Genomic DNA, 20,362 nt, shown 5'->3' with positions numbered 1-20,362 from the left:
AAATATTCATGCAGATTACTGTCCAATTTCATGAATTTTATTTTTCTAAATTAAAAAAAATGCTTCCAGTGATTTCTGAGAATAAAATAATTGGGGCATTTCACCTAATAGGGAATATTCACGGAGTACATGCATAATATACACATGGCCACCACCACAAAGGCACTTCGCCTCTGAGTGGTCTCGTTGATTGAGGAATTTCACTGCTCATCACATTCCTTCCAACTCAAAACTCCATTAATGGATCAACCCTTTTCTTTTTTCAATTAATCAAAGCTCATTCCCACCATAACCGCCTCCTCAAAGCCATCAACGATTCCTGTGACTCCAACCAAGTTGATGATTCATGACTAGGTGGCACCCCCTGCAGCCTCCTCCTCGGACTATGCCCTCAAATTCCGGCGACGTCCTCGTGGCGTGGTGGCCGAGGCTTCCTTGTGAGTTTCTAACAGCTCAAGACGTTCCTTAATTGTTCTATCAAACAGTCTGTTTTCTGGGTTCTCTGCATAGCATGCATAGTAACAACTCACACAAGCATGAGGCACTGCCATGGCGATCCTTGTCTGCAGGGTCAATATTTTTTCCAGATTATCTCAATTAACAACATCAGATTAATAAATTAATGACATATTCTGAAACCAGATCTGAGCTGTAACAAAGATCAGCAATTCAAGCATATCAATTGTGGGCCCCATAGAAAAATGTACAACTGATATGCATATTGGTCTCTCCATGATTAGCTCGTTTTTATTAATCTTCAGCATCAAACATGTAATCCCAAGAGATATTTTTTTATAAACATATGAGATTCGATCACATGTTAATTACTCATTATAAAGTAAAGTGCATACCAAAGTGGTAGGTATTTATAGTACTTTTTTAGTACATCTATCTATCTGATATCCAGCATTATCATGTCAGATTCGATCATTGTTGGACCCAACTGGAAATAGTTCTCCCAATGCACTTTTTCATCCACAAGATTAAAATCCCCAACCTTGTTTAAGAAGAGTCAAATTTCTTCCACCCAACCCGCCGACAGGTGGTAATACGCTCATTTTTCTCTACAGACTTATTCCACCTACCCATCTTTCAAAAAACAGGACCTACTTGAGAATTTTTCTGATTTAAAAAATAAAAGTTGATCACGTGCAAGTTAAGAATAACAAATTAAAGAAAAGGGTGTTCTGTGTATGTATATGTACAAAATAAGGGGGTCAAATAAGGGGTACTAACCAAAAGGTATCCAATGAAGAAAGTGAGGAGGGAAAGCCTAGCTGTGAAACTTTGGTGAACTTTGGCAGTCCAAGCAGCCACAACAATGACACAGATAGAACCACTACAAACTCCTGTGAGGAAGCAGATTGAGCTTGTTATATCAGAATCCACGAGTTGTTCTATTTTTTCTTTCTGAAACAGGGCCCACGTGTCTTGAGATGCCTGCACAAATCCTTTCCCATAGGCTGCTATCTGCAAGATATCAATTAAGACATTAATCCAGATCAGTAATCCACGCAAGTAATTGTTGATTGGGTTTAAAATCAGAATTAGACGTGTTAAATACTTTTACAGAATACTGGTAAGGACCACAATAATGATCTTTAGCTTTCAGATAGTGACGGCTCTCTAATGCCAACAAAGCTTGACAGGTCAAGCGGGACCAGAGAACAAGCAGCCAATACAATTTTAAAAAAAGTTTATGCAGATAAGTTTAAGCAAAAAATCAAGATCATGTGCATAGTTAATGGCTTTTCGTTGCTAAAACTTCTTAACAAGTAATCTAAAGGTAATTTAGCAATACTCAACTTTAGGATTACTTGATATACTCAAAGGGGTTAGCCCAATTTGTTGGTAAGGCTATTTTATTTTTCATTTATTCCCCAGGGTTCAAAAATTTTTTTTTTTTTAAAAAAAAGAAACCCTCTGGGAATAAAGTATGCATCCGGCCGATGGTGAGTTTTATAGATTGCCAAGGGCAGGGATTCAGTTGTGTCATGTTACCTGTACATAGGCCCAGCTATTACCGTTTCTGAAAATGGACTCCATCACTCTCAGACAACAATGAGCACAACAGAACATGAACTCATCCTCTCCTTCGAGCAAATTTAAACCCCGGGCGACTATTCTTAGAGCTTCAATTGTCGGAACAAAGAGAGACCCTAAACAAGCACTTCCAAGATTCCTGGTTGATGCTCTGAGAAAGCAAAACTTAGTATTTGATTGCATCCCTCTAAGATAATACAAAGCAATGACCCTACTAACAGTGATGTTAACAACATTCCTCATGACCTCTGTAGTCCAAGCCAAGCTCAGCATCAACGCCATTATAATCAAAGGAGGAACATAAAAGTTCAAGGCTCCAATCACAGCTACAGTCCACAGAGTCATCCAGAGGAATGAAGCACTAAGCATACAGTAAGTGGGATAATTCAAATCTGGGAATTTTGATGCTGGCTCAAGTGACAGGCTCAAGATCTTACAACAAAACTTAATTCTGTTATTAACCCAACAGGCATACAAGCCGTTTCCCACTGAAAAAGCGATCAAACAAACTCCAACACCATTAGTGGAAGGCCTCTGAAAGCAAAGAAGAAGGACTCCAGCTGCAAGAGACATTACAAAAGTGCACCATAGTATGAAATGAACCATGAAAGTGGGCCATTTCCTTATTGCTTTCTGCCACATAAATGCCAGAGTGATGCTAATAAGGCATGCAGCTTCCACTTGTGGCAGAAAGAACTTCAAAACCCTTCTCTCTCTCCTTTTGATAGAATCCGATGCCTGGAATAGCCCTTGGATTCCCTTGAAAACAAGAAAGCAAACCAGAACAACAGCCAGGAAAAAGTGGAGGAGGAAGAGAAACAGGGATATTCTGTTGGTATATCTTCTCGAACTCAATGTCACGGGTCGCTGTAGAAAATCAAATTAGAAGGAAAAAAATTAGATAAAGGAAGCAGAATCCTCATAAAGGTAAGATTAGCCCTCCAAGAATCTACCAATAAATTCACATAAATGAACGAGATTTTTGAGAAAGATTCAAAAATATCAGGTCGTCTTCAATGGGGAAAAATACGTCAAATTGAGAAAAAGTAATTCTCTTAAAATATAAAAAGAAAAGCTTACTTGTGGTTGCAGGATTGGTACAGAGCGAGGCTCAGAAGGCTGAGATTCAGGAGGGGGAGAAGGAGAAGGAGAAGGAGAAGGAGGAGGAGGCGGATGAGGATGAGGACGAGGATGAGAAGGAGGAGGAGGAGGAGGAGGTGAAGGAGATGCAACTCTGGTATTGCTGTTAAGTACAATCCTCAACGGATTTGTGGGGTTCAATCTATGGTACATCGAGTGCTGAAAATCTTCATGAGTATGGCGATTTTCGGCATTATCATAATTGGTCTGAAAAGCTCTCTCTTCAAAACCCACTTCACCTTTTTCCAAATCCTTAGCTTCATCTTCTTCCTTTTCCTCCTTCTTGTTTACATTTCCTTCTCTCACTTCAGCTTTTGCTTCATTTCCTCCCTCAACGACCTACCACCACGCACGACCAACGAAAAGAGAAAAAGAATTAAGACTTTACAAAAACAGCAAAATCAAGCTAAGAAAATACAGAAGGCAATCAAAACATGCAAAGTATAATATTTAGCTTACCGGTTCTTCAGCACCCATTTAGAAGTTAAGGAGTTGTTCGGTGGCTGTGACGGAGGTGAGTGGGTGACGGCGGCAGGCAGCGGAGACGGTGTCGCTGACGGTCTCTGGAATGTTTTAGTTGTCTTTACGAGGTGTGGATTCTGTGGTGGATGACGTTATTTGTTTTGCCCGTTATTTTCACTCGGCGTTTTCACACTATGCCCCATAGTATCAGAATACGTGGGACCCACACTTCCTTTAGGAGCCTCCCAAACACGTCAGAGTAAATTATTTATCTTTATTCCATGAATTTCAGCTGAATTACATTTTATGTCATTTTAAATTTTCAAATTTAATATTTACATTAATGTTAATATTCAAGTTATTGTTTCCAATTTTTTTTTAACAAATATTGTTTCCAAATTATTTGTTAGAAAATTTGAATAAACAAGTCTTTTTTTTCCTTTTGCTGACCAACAAGTCTATGCATTCATAGTGAAGTACTTAAGTTATATGTTTTCCTTTTATAATAAAATTATGCAAAGTATTATTAATTATATTCATTTTAGTATCATTTATTTTGATTTGAGTTTTACATTTATAAAACTGATTATCTTTTGAATTACTTAATTAAACATACATTATTTATTTAAATAAATAATTAAGTAGCAAATATAAAGATGCTAGTGAAAATGAATGTGATTGTAACCTATCCTTTATTGGTTTTTTTGTAACATATCTTCTGTATTTTTATGGGTATCTCTAAAAGAAAAATAAAAATAATGAATCTATAATTTTATTATACCTCTATAAAAAAATAAACTTATATAAAAAAAATTTATTAGTTAAAAATGAATTAGATAAAAGAAATTTTATTGTTAAAATCAAAAAAAGGTGGAAAGTTTATCTGTGTTCGGTACGTAGTATTTTCTAGGCATTCTACGTAGGAGACAGAGGGTGTGATGATGAAATCAACGGCTGCGATTGGTTAATATGCTGATGACAGAGAAGAATGATTAGATTCCCTAAGAAATGGATAGACGCAAAAACTATTGAATGGGCCCCACCTGGCTATCACTTTAATTTTCTGATTTATCATTTTGTTATTAAGTATTATCTTTCAAACATTTAAGTATTATTTGACTTTTCTAAGAAGATATTAATCGAGAAATAGTAATTTATTTGACTTAATTCTTCTTATGTGCAAGATGAGCTTCTAGAAATTGGTGGGTTAGGAGCTTAACAAGTGAAAATAAATTTGTAACCTGGAGAAGCACCTCTGATTTATTTTTACGTACAAATTATAATTATAATTGAGTTAAAATTATATTAAATATTTAATTTTTTTAAAAAAAATTAAGTATTTTTATATATGCATTCATCTTCTACATATTATGAAAGATGTTGGTACAAGCTTTGTATTTTTTGGTTACACATCTCCCATTTTTTAACTAATGATTAGATTTCTAAATTTTGTTTGTAATTTGACTATTGTCAAAATGAAACTATTTAATTCATTTAATTATTTTTTTTTGAGTTTAAGTCTTTTCTAAATCACTGAAAATTTAAATGAGTTGAGTTCCTTGAATCATCAATGTAAAATCGCAAAAATATTTATAAATTACCTATTGACTAATTATTCACAATAATAGTATGATTTAAACCCCTATTTTTTTATTAGATACGGCCTAACTCTTTATCACTTGAAACACAACTTGCACTTATATAAATAAATAAATAAATATATTGTCAAAAAATACGTGTAATCTATTAATTTGTGAAAAAGTAAGGTCCAAATTATTGTTCATACACGTGGGTCGTACAAAACAATTATTATTGGGGGCCAGACACTTGGCTCAACTGAAAATGTGCACACAGGGGCCGACATTATTATTATTATTATTATTATTATTATTATTATTATTTAAGTCGAATTTTTTCATGAATAATAGATTCAAGAACTTGCATTTTCTTGTCCCTTGACTCTTGCCCGCTGTTCCTGTCATCTAACGTTTTAGTTTTAAATCAGCTTTAAAAAAAGCCACTTTCTGTAGAATCCAAGTTTTTGCTTGACTTTTTCTGGGAAAATCTAAGTTTTAAATGAGAAAGACCGCGCAGACCCCACGTGTCATATCCGATTACGTGCATCCTACTCATTCTTTATATCTATCTTGGAGTGTTTGGCAATATGAAACCATAGTTTTGAGACCAAACTATGATTTGGGTCTCAAATTTGTCAAACATGGAGGAAAATTAATAAACCGCGGTTTCAGGCCAAAACCATGATTTTGGACTCAAAACCAAGATTTCAGAAAAAGTGAATCCATTCTGTTTCTGGCTTAAATTAGAGAGTATAATTGTGCCTGTCAGAATAGATCTCAACAATAATATGACTTTAACACTCCTAAATTATTTTGTTATAAATATATTTAATCTTATATTTTATAAATATATACACATATTAATTATTTATTAATTATATTCTTTTATGTATTATTAATTATGTTGGTAAAAAATATATTATTAACAATTTTATTCCTTCAAATTAAAATATATCATAAAATTTATCTTTTATGTAATTATCATATTAACTTATGTCTTTTTTAGTAATTTGTATATATAAAAAGTGTTTCTGATAACAATTATCCAAACACTCTTATTTCTTAAAATCACTTTTTCACAAAATCTATTTTCCATAAAATCTATTCTCCAAAAATTATTCTCCAAACCATGATTTGGTTTCATCCAAACACCCCCTTAATTCTCACCTCAACTTTCAACTTTTAAAAAAAAATTGTTGTTTAAAATATAAGATGTTGTCAATATAATTAATATAATTTTTTCATTTTTATTTTTATTATATATAAAAAAGATGAGAAATAATAAAAATATAATATTGGAGATAATTTTATCATTTTTTAGGAGTAAAATAAAAAAAACCCTATCATTTTAAGATAAATTTAATAACTAAGTTTTTATTTTTTTGGGAATGTAAGAAAAGTTAAGGAACTTGTTATAGTATAGACGCGACGGAGTATAACACATACGTCCTCCATCTACATGCGTATTTTCTTTTAAATTTTCTAATACCTTCGATTCTAATTATAATAGCTAGTTGACTAATTTAAAAAGATTAAGGAAAGAAGTTAAGTTAGTTATTTATAAAAAAATAGGTATTGTCTTTCCTAAAATATTCTTACTAATCAAATATATTGGTTAGAACTAACATTATTGATGGATTACTTCAGAAAAAAATGTATAAATATAAGAGACAAAGTGGATTTGGGTTTTATATTTAGGATCAAGATAAAAGTTAAATAAGATCTTATATTAAGAACATGAGGTAGTATTCATTTTCATTCTATGTCTATTTTATCTAACAAATTTATGATTCTTTTCCTGAAATTAATTGCTCATTTTGAACATAAATTACTAAAAAAGTGTTTTAGAGAAACTAATATAAATTTATTATAAATAATTAACTTTGTATATTAAGAACATGAGTTATATCTAACTCCTACATTTAATATTAAATGAAGTATATTATATTATAATTCACTTCACTAAAGATATTTCCTTTTATTTTTACAATATAAAAGTATATAACTTAGCGGTAAAATCTTTTATGCAGTATTTGCCCATGTGAAAAATGAACTAATTACGTGGAAGCTAAGGAATTTTTTAAGGAAATTGTGTTTGTTTGGTTGGATTGTCACGCTCCCATTCCCTCTTGATTTTGTTTTGTTTTGTTTTGTTTCCATATGTTAGGATAGTCCCCAGTTTTGCTGCTTACAATTATTACTTTTCTAATTTAGGGCGTGTTTTGCTTACAGTTTCAGATGCTGTTCATTAATTTCAATGTGCTGTTTGTGAAATGGAGAAAATATGTGTTTGGTTTTTAAAAGTACTCTTTTAATCATTTGAATTGGAAACCATCTTTTATAGAAATTCCTTAACAAGTAAAATTAATAAGAATATTTTCAAGAACAAACTATAAATTTGAGAATCAAAATATTGAAATTTTGCATTTATGATCAAGAAGGTGTTTGAATTAGTTTTTTGAAAGCGATTTTAGGATATTCAGCTAAGTAATGTGAGAAGAGTTTTGTACTAACTTGCATGAAAATATTTTTTTTTTCCAAGTACTTCTAAGGTTACAAACTTTCCCAAGCAAATTTCTTCACTACCTCCTATACTTAGGAGAAGTCGAATAACAAAGTTCAACTACGTACATGTGCCTGCATCTGTATATATGTATTAATTCCAATTCTTAATATAAAAGTTAGTTGACTAATTTAAGTAAATTTAAAAAATTAATTAAGTTTACTATTTGTAATAAATATGTATTATCTTGCTAATCCTGTGTGAAATCTTTAATATGTACAACTATTACAAGGATTACTTTAAAAAAATAATTAAATACGAGAAATAAAATAATCAAAGTTTTATATTTATGATCAAATTAAAGTGACACTAACTTTTATATTAAAAATTAGAGATAATATTAGAAAAAAACCAGTAGGGATGAATATGTTGGGCAAACAATTTTGAAGATGACTCATGAGTTGAATCCTTTTCTTCTCCAAGAATTACGCCATGGAATAGCGAGAGACCCTTGTAGAAGAAGGAAAGGTGGCTTTATCACCGAGGAACTTTCGCAGGTGGGGACCTCACATGCTCAATTCAAAATGCCTTTTGGACTTTGGAGTCCCTCAGAGAGTGCGTCCATGTCTCTTGAGATTTACTGTACCATATTGACGTCCTAAATGATCAATAATGTTAATTTTACTGTGGAGTCCGTATGGCTATGTCAATTTAAATATGATGAGTCTTAATGGATTTGTTACGCCAAAAACAATACTCCTTCCGTTCCTTATTATAAGAAACAAATAATCAAATTATGTTGATAAAAAAAACAGTTAAAATTAGTTAAGGACAATTAATGTGTAAAAAGTATAATGTTTTTTCCAACAATACCCCATTAATAAGGAGAGAGAGTATGAGAGAGAACAATTAAATTATTAAAACAAAGAGAAGTGGGAGGGAGAGAGAGTATGAGTTAGAGACAAAATAAATAAGGGTAAAATAAAAAATCAATACAAAAAAATAAAGACAACTTTTAAGTGTCTCTTATATATGGGAACATGCTATAAACATCAAATGTCTCTTATAATAAGGAACGGATGGAGTACAAATTAAATGCATGGACACACATTAATATATCAATGCTAGGCTTGAACTTTAAACCTCGTCCAAGCATGACGAATAGTACTGCTACTGTATGAATTTATTGATATGTGTAGAAGGACGAATTAAAATTAACACAAAAAAACTTGAATTTACAAGCTGATATGATGACACGCCATAAAGTGTATGTTACAGATGTTCAATGCAGCATATTCATCGCAGCAGCAGCTTGCCATTAATACCCATCAAGGACATGAGAAATGAGACAAAATCAAATAAGAACTGGAAGAGTGTTCAAGAGACACGAAGTGTGCTTGTGAACAAGTAAAAGGCTTTGATTAATTTAAAAATCATTTATATTTTTCACTCAATTGGATTAGTGTCCCGAGTTTCTTTCTTCTTGTTGTTTTCTTTTTTTTAAACTATATCTATATTTTCCATTGTTTTAGGCATAACTATTTTGAGTGTTTAAGATATCTAGTTGAACTAGATTTTAGTTTGATATTATACCATATAAGTATATAAAGTAATCAGTTTTTGATCAGTAACTCTATTATTATTGTGGGAAAAAAAATCATGTACAGTACGCAAGAGCAGTGATGCATCTCTAATAGAAATGAGAAGCTCCCCTATATCTATCCAGCAACCATTTTTAGCTTTCTATAGTGGGAATGCAATGAAATAGCAATTAGGATGACGTCTTTATTTTTTTTCCCATTATTGCTAAGTAAAACATATAAAACGAAAGAAAAAAATAAGGTAATGCAATAAACACAGAGCACCAATTCCACTCAAAGAAACTATGGAAAAGGTAAGAACTTTGTCAACATAAGCATTTACTTTTGATCACAAAATTTCGGCAGTTTGCTAATCGTGAAATTTCCTGTTAGTGGACCAAGAGTTAGTTCCAAACTAGCAGAAAGATTTTGGTAAACTGATCATCAAAACGCAAGACAGAACGTATAAGAACTTTATGAGTACAAGTTGTTGATTTACCAGGGACATATCGGTCCCGATTGCAAACAGTTTCGTCATTATGCTGCTTGCCAACCAGAGATCGAGGTGCAATTTTGAGAAAAACGTTTGTTCCAATTTCTTCAAACAATCAAATGAAGCACTACTTCAGTATTTGCTCCTAATCTCCATTGAAACTGCTTAAAAACAAAATTTTATTTTACCAGTAATCTTTGCAAGAACATAGACCCTGGTTGAATCTATGAAACCGTGCTCTATCTCGCACAATAATCTCCCTACTATAAATCTTCGATATAATTTTGATCACAGCATGACAGTCCACACATATTCTAAGGTTTTTGTTAACTTGAATTGGTGTTCCATCTATTGTACTAATCAAACCAAATGCCACTGCCAACTTCTCACTGTGATAATTCAAAACATTCTCCTTGTCCTCCTCTCCTATATCATGCAATACAAGATCAGTCTCAGCTGTATATCCATAGGCTTTAATCCTGAACTTAATCTCATCCAGCTTTGCATAGATCTCCCTCGAATCTGGGTGACTCTGATCACCATTTACAAACTTGTGTAATACACCTTCTACTTCCATGTAACTAAATCCTGGCACCTTCTTCACATCTCTATTTCTCATGGCTTCCCTCACCCTCCCTACATCATCCCATCTCTTTTGAGCTGCATAAATATTTGATAGCAACACAAAATCTCCACAACTGATGGATCCCATTTCCACCAGCTTCTTTGACGCCATCTCTGCCATTTCCACATTCCCATAAGTCTTGCTGGCCCCAAGCAAAGTCTGCCAAAGTACTTCGTCAGGGAACATAGGCATAGAGCGTATAATATCACAAGCTTCTTTGAGCCTTCCCGCTCGACCTAACAAATCAACTACACTCCCATAGTGCTTAACGTTGGGTTTCACCCCAGACTTCAGCATTGAATCAAACAAGCTAACACCCTCTTCTACTAAGCCAGCATGATTGCAGGCACACAATGCAGCAAGATATGATACTGCATCTGAAGGCACTCCATCTAAAGCCATTTGACTCAAAAGATCCAATGCCTCATGTCCATCACCATTCATTGCTAATGCCATAATCATTGTATTCCACGTAATAATATTTTTCCTGCAGCTCATGTTATTGAAGACTGAATATGCTTTATCTACAAACCCACATTTCGCATACATATCGATAACTGCATTACAAACAATCACATCCATGTCTAGCTTCTCATTCACTATAAACACGTGAATATTTTCACCCTGTTTTGAAGCACCCAATTGCGAACAAGCAGAGAGTGCACCAAGAACAGTGACTTCATTTGGCTTCCAGCCCTCCTCCTTCATTCTGTTAAACAAAGCCATAGCTTCATTGGGTCGATTCCCCTGTGCCAACCCAGATATCAATGCATTCCACGAAGCTATATCACGTAAACCCATTTCATCAAACACCTTTTGTGCACCATCGAGATCACCCGATTTAGCGTACACGTCCATCAAAGTGGTCTGCAACAAAACATCAGCTTCGACCCCAATACGCACAATATGAGAATGCATCTGTGAGGCTTCAGAAAGAGCCAAGGCACGCGCGCAAGCCTTCAGGACAAACGAGCATGTTAGAGCATCCACCCTTTGGGACCTCCGCAACATGGTGCGGAACCATGAGATGGCTTGTGTGGGAAGAGAGCTCTGCGCTAGGCCGCGAACAACGGCATTCCAATCATTGGTGGAAGGTATTCTGATTTGCCGGAAAATTTCGCAGGCGAAAGAAAGGTCGCCGGAGGGTGAAACGGCGCAAAGCTCGAGGAGCTTGGTGCGAGAAGGGTGGAACTGGAATTGACCGGTGGTGATAAGATGAGCTTGGAGCTGCTTGACATGATAGAGAGAAGCGCATTTCTGTAACAAGGCGTCCAAGTGGAGGGCCATTCCATGTGATCGAAGCGGGAAGATCAAACCAATTTAGCTACATCTTTTCTGTCCGAAGGATGACTGCTGCTCTTTCTTGGGGCGGATCTATACATATATCAACCGAAAAAAACCATAATATGGCATTCTTATTTAATGCGTTCAATATATTGATATATTTTTAAAAAATGCATACATGATATAACAAATACTACATTAATAATAATTTTTTCACCAACGAAATAAATTAATAATATTTTTTTGTTACTTTTTTTAATTTGGAAAATAACTTTTTTAGGAATTAATGCATATTTTATGAAAAGCAGTAAATGAGTGCCTTTTTTTTGTTAACTTTTGAAATCGAAATTAATAAATACTATTGGTTATTTTTTTTTATCTCCATTATAAATTCAAATTTAAATAATTACTATATCAGAATCAGAGTAGATAGCTTTTGGAGTTTTGGAGAATTTCAAAGCTTCTTGCCTTTCATTTAGTTTCCTTTCTGGCATGAAATGAAGTGGTGAATTCATATCGATTAATATCTAAATACTACCTCGGATCCTTGTTATAATAAAAAATAGATAACTAATTCACTGGTATGAACAAAATAGTTCAATTATTTATTTGTAATAATTGTAAGTTAATTTTCTTAATGTAGCTTATATAATTATGTGTATTGGAATTATTCTCACTGAAAATCCTCTTAATATGTACAATTAATAAAGACACTTCTAAAAAATAATTATAAATTTAGAAAATAAATTTAACTAAAGTCTTATAATTAGAATCAAAATAAACTCATTGTGTACCCCGTATCTATAGTCTGTACGAGAGTCCATGTCTTCCTCGACAAATGAATCACTAGAAGAGGGAGGAGGAACAAGAGAGATCAAATGTCCACAATCTTGTTTCCATTCATTCTCAATACAAGAGACTACACACTAACACAATCAAATCCATCATCATCATCATCATCATCAAAGGAGGGACATTCCCACAGTTTTCTATCTAAACCCAGAAAGAAAAAAAGTGCGACTCAAATTCATCTAGCAACTTCTGCTAGTTTATGGAGGATCAAAATGCTGTCACTAACCACCACCAGTTATGGTGGCATCTAAAAGACTCACGCACTCGTCAATCTTCATTATTTTGATAAATAAATTGCACAGCCAGTTTACCAAGAAAGTAAAAATCAATCCAACAACATGCTGAAAACAAATTTAACTGGAATTCCATCAATTAAAAAACTACATGCAATGATTTGGCTGAATCCTTATCTCATGAAAATATTGTCACATACTGTATTTCTTGGTTGGAAAACCAGTATGTTCAATCCCTTATTTTCTGGACTCCAACCCATCGAGCATAATCGACCCACCTATTCACAGAATATAGGTAATCATTTTTCTTTTTTTTTGAAAAGAAAGAAGAATGCAAAAATTTATATGAAGAAATATGCGTTCAAGTCAAGAATCTTACAACAGTGAGCCCAAGAAAGTATTGCCAGTTCTAACAGCAAAGCAAACTGCACTTAGCATAAGCTTGTTTTGATGTAGCAAAGGTTCTAGAATCCGCTGTTCGATGATTCCTGCCAGTACTTGGTACCTAAAAGACAGCCACAAAGACAAAGCCTCTGTTAAATTCTGCACACGCACCCAGAATTAGACTTGCTCAATTCATCTATGCAAAACATGTAGCATTATAGCTATCAAATACCTTTCATCCTCATGACAAAGATTTGGTTTTAAACCGATTAAAGCACGAACTATTACTTCAAACTTCTGTGAAATACCACCCTAAACCTTAATCCCACTGATATAGCTCTTTTTATCACAATTTATATAAAACTGCATACAGAAATCAACTTGCAAAGCAGCCTTAAGGTGGAGGAACTAAAACCCTTTTTAATACAAGGCCACAGCCTTAAGGTGGAGGAGCTACAGCCCTTTTTAATACAAGGCCACAAAAAATCGTGTAAAGAAAACTAAGTCAAATCCCACAGCAATAAGATCTCTACATCCTCGCGGGAGATGTTGCGGAGCATATGGCATTCATATAATGGGTTTGATGAACAAGCTAGTCCGCACATCTATTTGAATCTCTTAAAGCGCGATCCAAAGTAACAATTCAATCTCTCATGATATATAGCCTCTACATCACGGAGGGTTTAGGGTACATGTAAACTCCATATGCATTGTTGCAAAGGAGATTATTAAGACGCCCTTTTGAAGATATGTGTTGAGGGATTTTTTTGGTAGAGTCAGATATTCATATGAAAATAGGATTCCTTCTAATAACCGTGAATGTCAAAATTAGAGTATGATTATAAATGCAGCTCAACGGATATAACTTGGAAAAAAAAACTCCCATTCATCGTGGAGGGGGGGTGAGCAGGCAAAAAACCAGCATGCCAATTCAAGCTCATTATATTTTTTGCTTTCTTGATACTGTAAAACAATAGCAGAGATATGTTTTTACCAGCACCCTAAGAATCAATCCAGACAAACCTAGAATGGCATTTGAGAAGGTTAGCATTTCTATTCCTTGTCAAATTAGTTTAGCAGTGCAATTATTTCATTCAAAATATCAGCATTATACAACGGGACAGAAAAGACATCTCTCAGGTCAGAATTAATCCAATATTTCAAGTATGATTTTCTTGGCTAAAACCATATTACGACCTCCATTAACTCTTAAGGTGCATTGCAGTCAGTCATTCACAGCTTGATGTAATCTCCTTGAATATGATTTAATTTTTTAGTTAACAATTTAGCAGACAAAGAAGCAATAAACTTGCAGTAGAATGTTTTGGGCAATGACACACCTCAGGTTGCTAGATACTGCCATGTAAACCCCATATGCAACACTGGTCGATACTACTGGTACATCCTCAGCCTCAGCAGCAAAAGATTTGTCAACAGCCTTTCGGGCATTAATCAATGCATTTGTTACCCCTGTTCCAACCTGAAAAGGCACTACAACAGTCATGATGCCATCGCACAAACATTACATATTCTTTATGTTGATTTCATATATGCCATAATATACACCAATCACGAAACTAGATAGGTGACCCAGAGCCGACAAAGTAATTCATGCCTCAAAGTGACGTTCATCACAAGATGTGTATACAAAGTCTTCCTACCTAAAATCTATGAAACTATATGAAGAATATCATACAGATTAATCAAACAAGCAGGATCGGCCAAGCAGGAAAAAGAATAGAAAGATTAAGCATTGTGGGTGACATCGAACTGCAAAGGAACTGTTCTTTTAGAAAACTGTGCACTTGTATGATTCACATGAATGATATGGTCCAGACTCCAGAGAAGCAAGAGTAACCTAGAAAGAGATGTCTCTAAAACAAGATCTCATAATTGAACTTACATCATCTATTCAATTTGTTGACCTACTAACCTATTTCTTTTTCTTCTTATTTTCCAAAAAGAATTCAGCATTCTGGCTCTATACTTTTGATATAAGCTCTATGTACAAAAAACGTTAACACAAAACACTATGAGCCAGGTAGCAGCAGCAAGTTTCCAAAGCGAAATGACAATTTTCCTGTGATAACCAGTAATTATCCATGAAAATCAAAGCAATGAAAATGGTGCAATAGCTTTCCTATATTTTTCAAAAAAGAGAGAGAGAAGGGTGCAATAGCTGCCAAATTTTCTTTTATAACATGACAAAGGAGAAATTGGCAACAAGTTATGCTTACAACACATATTAAACTACATGGCAAAACAATTGTTAACCATGACTTATTTCTATTATTGTTAAGATCAGAATAGTAACGGCCAAGAGAATGGAACACCACTTGCAATGACCAGAAGCAAGGTTTTCAGTAATGGGCAGAGCTGATGCCATGCTCAGTCGATGAACACTATGACAACATTAAAAGGGTATATTTATGCATATAAAAAGAGTTAAATTACCAGAGATGCACCCGTCCCAACTGCGAATAACTTTGCTCCGTTACGCTGCACAAGAGATTGAGACAATAAAAGCCCATGCTTATGATGAAGTAATTTTATGCTATTCTTTACGTGATCCAAAACATACCACTATAGCACCTATTCTCTGTAGAAGAGAATATGACGTTCCAGCCAAGGCCACCTGTTCAATCAATGTAATATTCATATCATATCAAGTATCCGCAATCAAATTCCTCATCAAAACTACAAACAAAAAATAAAAACATATCGAAATGTGGAAAGCTTTGCCAAGAGTGCCAACCTGAAATGCATTTTCAGGACAGCCATGGAAGAATTTAGCAAGAGATCCAGCACTAACTGCAAGAGGTGGTCGGAGAGGAACAGTAGGAGCTGGAAGCCACACAAGCATAAAATCTGCCACAATAGCCATTACCTATTGAAGATATTAAATAAACAAATTAGATGGCACCTAATCTGCTTCATAAGGAAAAAAGCCATTACTTGCAGTGATCGTTTGTCTGCATGCTACAAGCAGTTCATTTTACAATTATAAACAATTTTACAGAGCAACTGGGTCTTTCAAACTTAATTCTCTTCTGGAAAAGCATCATGACCAAATCTTCCAAAGGAAACTGAGGATGAATGGGCAATTTATCCTTGCTTTTCAATTTATCATCCATAAAACACATTGAGATCCCAATCCTGAGAAGTAGGCTGGAAAACTTTTAGATCCACCTTGTTGGACAGTGTATTTGATTGCACTGGTCAACAAATGCTATATGACATAAAAGTGTATAGATATTGTTGAAAGGCATACCACATCGGCAAGGACAAAATCCAGCTCCTTGGAAAAATTTTCTTTACGCCGCTCCAACTCTGCAGCAGTCTGAAAGGCAAGCAGGATTCCCAATTTTCATTACAGACAGACAATATGTCTGAGAAGTGCTGCACTCAGAAGCACATAAGCTCCAAGAGAAGAACCAAGAAACAAAACTGAGTTTTCTATTCTGTATTTACCTCGTACAGCACAAAATCACTTAAAATAAGCCAAACTAAGTACCCCACAATAACAAGAACTGAGAAAATTATATTGATTTTCTAGATAGTAGGAGCAAAGCTTCAATTAATTAGAGACTTCGGTTCTTAACATTCTTTCACTTGGGCGTCCTCAGTCTACAGTTCAGTATGGATAATGATAATGGTAGGACCAAAAGCATCACTACATTTTGATTAGTTGAATTCAGCGGTGACATAACAATATCGCAGTTCATCTCCTGAGTTAACATGTCTTGTCTTAAATAAACTTAAAAATAAAAGAAAACGATCAAGTTCACAGAAATGTTGGTCTCAAACCTGCAGGGAACAGTCAATTGGAAATTCCTAACATGTCTTACTTGAAAATGTGGGTTTAATATTAACTGAAAAAATAGATACACGTCCAAAATGTGAGCAATTTAGGCTAGTATGAATATTCTTTCGGTCCTTTTTTTTCACTTTGATAGAAAAAAGTCTCCTTGTACGGCTCATATTTTCATTATCAGTTGAGTTACCTATAAGACTATTCATTTTACGCAGAGGACATAGCATTCTTATAATGGTGACTGATAAAATATAAACATGACGAAAGGAAGTGTCTTCGTCCTCAGAATAAGTGCCATGTAAAAGGAACATCTAACAGCATAAGAGTAAGCATGAAAGACCAAAGAAAGGAGATTTAATTCAGCTAAACTTGTAAGCATAAAGTTAAAAAAATCATGTCAAACATCAAACACGAATAATGTGTCTAATTAGCTAAATGCAATTAATAACATTCAGAGAAACAAACCTTAGTAAAGATCCCAACACCACACTCCATTGCAACCTTGGCCAGGAACAAATCATCCGCCAACAACCGCTCCTTAAACCCTCCAAAATTCAGCAAAAACCGGAAAAAAGCGGACTTCTCCAAATCCAAGAACCTACTCACAATCGAACCGGGAACGCGGCCAGCCTTGATCGCCGCCGCTAAATCCTTCGGCAAACTGTCCAGCGACCTGCCCACCTCCGCAAGCACCAACAAAGCCTCTTTCTTGTTATGTTCTCTGTCCTCCTCTTCACCGTCCCCTCCTCCACTGCCACCACCTCCGCCACCACCTCCCCCTCCATGTCCAATGCTCCCGCCATCGTCCCCAGATGAAAAAATGGAGCTACTTGCCGGCAAACGGAGCAAATGGGTAGGTGAAAAAATAGGAGTTGAAAAAGTGAGATTGGAAGTGAAGAGATGAGAAGATGGTTTTGCACGGTGGGAGATGGGGGTGAGGCTTGGAAGAGACGAGTGGTTGTGATAGGAACAATGGGGTTGGGAAGGACGAGAGAAGGAGAGGGAGGAGAGGTTGGAGAAGGAAGCGATGGCCATCTGAAAGAGAGAAGGAAGCGAAGGTGATAGTGAGAGATTTGGGAAGCGGTATAAGCGTATTTGACTGTTGACTGTTAAAAGTGAGGGGGAGAGAGATCAGAGGCGGGCGGCTCTTTGTTTTTGGTTTGGTGCGATCCTTGTTTGGTGGTGGAAGAAGGCGGGGGTCCTCGGCTTTGGCGACCAATCAAGCGCGCAAATGGTTAACTGTCTAAAGTCTCCACGGCTGTGTTCCAGTTTATTTTTGTCGACGGCAACATTATAATTTATCTAGCTTTTTTATAATTTATTATATTTAAATTAGATTCTTATAATTTAATTTATTACGCATCTTTATTATTGAGTGTAAAAATTATGGGTTTAATTTATAAAATTTTGCGATTTTTGCGAATTTATTCATTTTATTTAATACTACTGTTTTATCACCTATGAATTTCTAAAAATAAAAATTTATATAATATCAAAATTATTGAATTAAATAATGAAGACGTAATTTAAGCAAAATAAACAATAGAGACATTAAATTCTATGAATGTAAATTTTATATAATATATTTTTAATAATAATATATTGATAATTTCAGCGGTTTCATCTCCCCCCCCCCCCCCCAAAAAGTTGAAGTGGTTCTGTAAAGGGGAAAGTCATTTATGCGTCCTCATTCGGTGAAAAATTTCAGATTAGTACTCCCAACAGATTTATATAGTATTGAATCTCAATCAACCAATGTTTTTATATTTTGAGGGTTTTGAGTCCGAATATATTTAAATCAAATTACTTATATTTATTATGTTAAATTTTGCGACCACACATAATTATGTGTTTTATTTTTTAGTTATTAACATTTAATATCATTTAATTATAAACTCATAAAAATACATAAAATACATAACTATATATAATTAGAAAAATTAATATAATAGATATAAATAATTTGATCTAATTATTTTTTTTTCAATCTAATGGTGCCCATAAAAGAATGTTTTGGACTCATTGAGTTCCCCCCCCCCTACTTTTTCTTCACTTTGCGTCTCTCTACCTTTCATTTTTCTTTTCTTTTCCCTTTTTTTTTTCCCAATCTGAAAGCTTAAACCTCGTTGCATCGAAGATGTGATTATCAGATTTTTGGCCAAAGGAAAAACGTATGATGCCAAGACAACAGCTTTTGATTTGTTCCAGCAATATTCGAAAATGGCATAATAATAATGGATATTTACACACACTTCTATCTTTCATGCGACTTACGATGTTAAATTATGCCAATTGATACTTTTTAAATTGGCTCTGGATATTTATTGCGTTAAAAGAATTAAAATACTACTCCTCCAGTCCTTAATATAAGACCCATTTAACTAATTTGATTAGATTAAGAAAGTTAGGTAAGTTAGTTAATTATAACAAATGTGACATGTTTTTCCTAAAATACCATAACCATCTTTCTTAATACTTTCTCTCCCTCTTGTACTTGATTATGGTTGAGGGAGTATCTATAAGGGTAATTTAGAGAAAATTGATAAATATAAAAAATGGGTCTTATATTTAGGACCAAAACTAATTCAATAATTGGATCCTATATTAAGGACCGGAGGAGTACTATTTAACTTCACACTAAGGTCCAAAAAAAAATTAAAAAAAGACTTCATATGAAAATAATAATTTATATCTTTTTAATTTATTCTAGTGTCACTCCAGCACAGGGTCCTGCGTCAAGTTATTGTTAAAAGTAAATAATAAGAGTGGTGGGGAAGAGTTTGCTTAAGTTATGAGCCATGATCATTTTTATATAATTAACATTAACAACAAAATAATTAATAAAAAGACCTCTTCATTGAGTCTTAACACTCACTCCATAATTGAATGATTGATAAATTAGAGGCTAATACAAAATATCAAAAAGGCAAGCCAAATGTTGAGAATTAATAAAATATTAAAATATTTTCATTTTCTGAACTAAAATTTGCACATATTAATGTTCATATTCCTTATTTGGCGCATGATTTTCCCACTGAAATATGAGATGTTTGGGCTTTGTTAGAAAATAGGGGTGAAGAGAAAAATATATATTATATAAATAGCGATTATATTATTGAGACTTACTCTTAAATAGTGACAAAGATCAATTATGTAAGTCAATACCTCCAAAAAAAAAAAACATCGAACTTTTGCTAAAAGTTAAAACATGCAAATTGTTTGGATCAAAATAGGCTAATAAAATACTAAAACAGCGATAAGTGATCCAGATTCCTTCCCCGTGATATGCAGAATGAGGATGTGTATGTGTACACACACACCGTATGGTATATTTCTATATAAGGACAAAGTCCTTGAATATCCTGCAGGCAT

At 34.2% G+C, this 20,362-nt stretch overlaps 3 protein-coding genes across 4 annotated transcripts; all 3 read right to left on the bottom strand.

Annotated features, from left to right (window-relative positions):
- Positions 1-190: 190 nt before the first annotated feature.
- Positions 191-3,829, bottom strand: LOC114733055 (protein PNS1-like). The gene is made up of 5 exons (XM_028920464.1): positions 3,643-3,829; positions 3,124-3,522; positions 2,002-2,910; positions 1,237-1,470; positions 191-563 (listed from the first exon to the last, which is right to left on the bottom strand). Exons 1-5 carry the CDS (start codon positions 3,658-3,660, stop codon positions 384-386), a joined length of 1,740 nt encoding a protein of 579 aa, XP_028776297.1. The 5' UTR covers positions 3,661-3,829; the 3' UTR covers positions 191-383.
- Positions 3,830-9,651: 5,822 nt separating this feature from the next.
- Positions 9,652-11,791, bottom strand: LOC114733070 (pentatricopeptide repeat-containing protein At1g34160-like). Of its 2 annotated transcripts, XM_028920480.1 has the most exons (2): positions 9,987-11,791; positions 9,652-9,903 (listed from the first exon to the last, which is right to left on the bottom strand). In XM_028920480.1, coding segments are annotated over exons 1-2 (1,725 nt in total). In that variant the 5' UTR covers positions 11,711-11,791; the 3' UTR covers positions 9,652-9,902. The 2 variants fall into 2 exon arrangements, with proteins under 2 accessions (XP_028776313.1, XP_028776311.1); XM_028920478.1 differs by lacking the exon at positions 9,652-9,903 and having other exon boundaries at positions 9,961-11,791.
- Positions 11,792-12,577: 786 nt separating this feature from the next.
- LOC114733052 (protein RETICULATA-RELATED 4, chloroplastic-like) lies at positions 12,578-18,129 on the bottom strand. Its single transcript, XM_028920462.1, has 8 exons — positions 17,456-18,129; positions 16,448-16,516; positions 15,932-16,063; positions 15,758-15,811; positions 15,631-15,675; positions 14,517-14,656; positions 13,172-13,297; positions 12,578-13,070 (listed from the first exon to the last, which is right to left on the bottom strand). Exons 1-8 carry the CDS (start codon positions 18,023-18,025, stop codon positions 13,022-13,024), a joined length of 1,185 nt encoding a protein of 394 aa, XP_028776295.1. The 5' UTR covers positions 18,026-18,129; the 3' UTR covers positions 12,578-13,021.
- Positions 18,130-20,362: the final 2,233 nt, after the last annotated feature.

Source organism: Neltuma alba, unplaced genomic scaffold (assembly GCF_004799145.2).
Source record: "Neltuma alba isolate B1F8T4 unplaced genomic scaffold, ASM479914v2 tig00012964_pilon, whole genome shotgun sequence".
NCBI classification, from domain to species: Eukaryota; Viridiplantae; Streptophyta; class Magnoliopsida; order Fabales; family Fabaceae; genus Neltuma; species Neltuma alba.
The sequence above is the reverse complement of the archived record's forward strand: the minus strand, read 5'-3'. Positions and strand labels throughout refer to the sequence as shown.

What these genes read in the sequence shown, in the direction of transcription:
- LOC114733052 (XM_028920462.1), bottom strand. Translation starts at nt 18,025, where the DNA reads ATGGCCATCGCTTCCTTCTCCAACCTCTCCTCCCTCTCCTTCTCTCGT. An exon ending in GTGTTGGGATCTTTACTAAG is followed by an intron (nt 16,517 to 17,455) that starts GTTTGTTTCTCT and finishes CTTGCCTTTCAG; the next exon opens with ACTGCTGCAGAGTTGGAGCG. An exon ending in ACTTTCTTGGGCTCACTGTT is followed by an intron (nt 13,071 to 13,171) that starts GTAAGATTCTTG and finishes TTCTGTGAATAG; the next exon opens with GTGGGTCGATTATGCTCGAT.
- LOC114733055 (XM_028920464.1), bottom strand. An exon ending in TACCAATCCTGCAACCACAA is followed by an intron (nt 2,911 to 3,123) that starts GTAAGCTTTTCT and finishes GATTTTCTACAG; the next exon opens with CGACCCGTGACATTGAGTTC. An exon ending in TCTTCATTGGATACCTTTTG is followed by an intron (nt 564 to 1,236) that starts GTTAGTACCCCT and finishes TTGACCCTGCAG; the next exon opens with ACAAGGATCGCCATGGCAGT.
- LOC114733070 (XM_028920478.1), bottom strand. Translation starts at nt 11,710, where the DNA reads ATGGCCCTCCACTTGGACGCCTTGTTACAGAAATGCGCTTCTCTCTAT.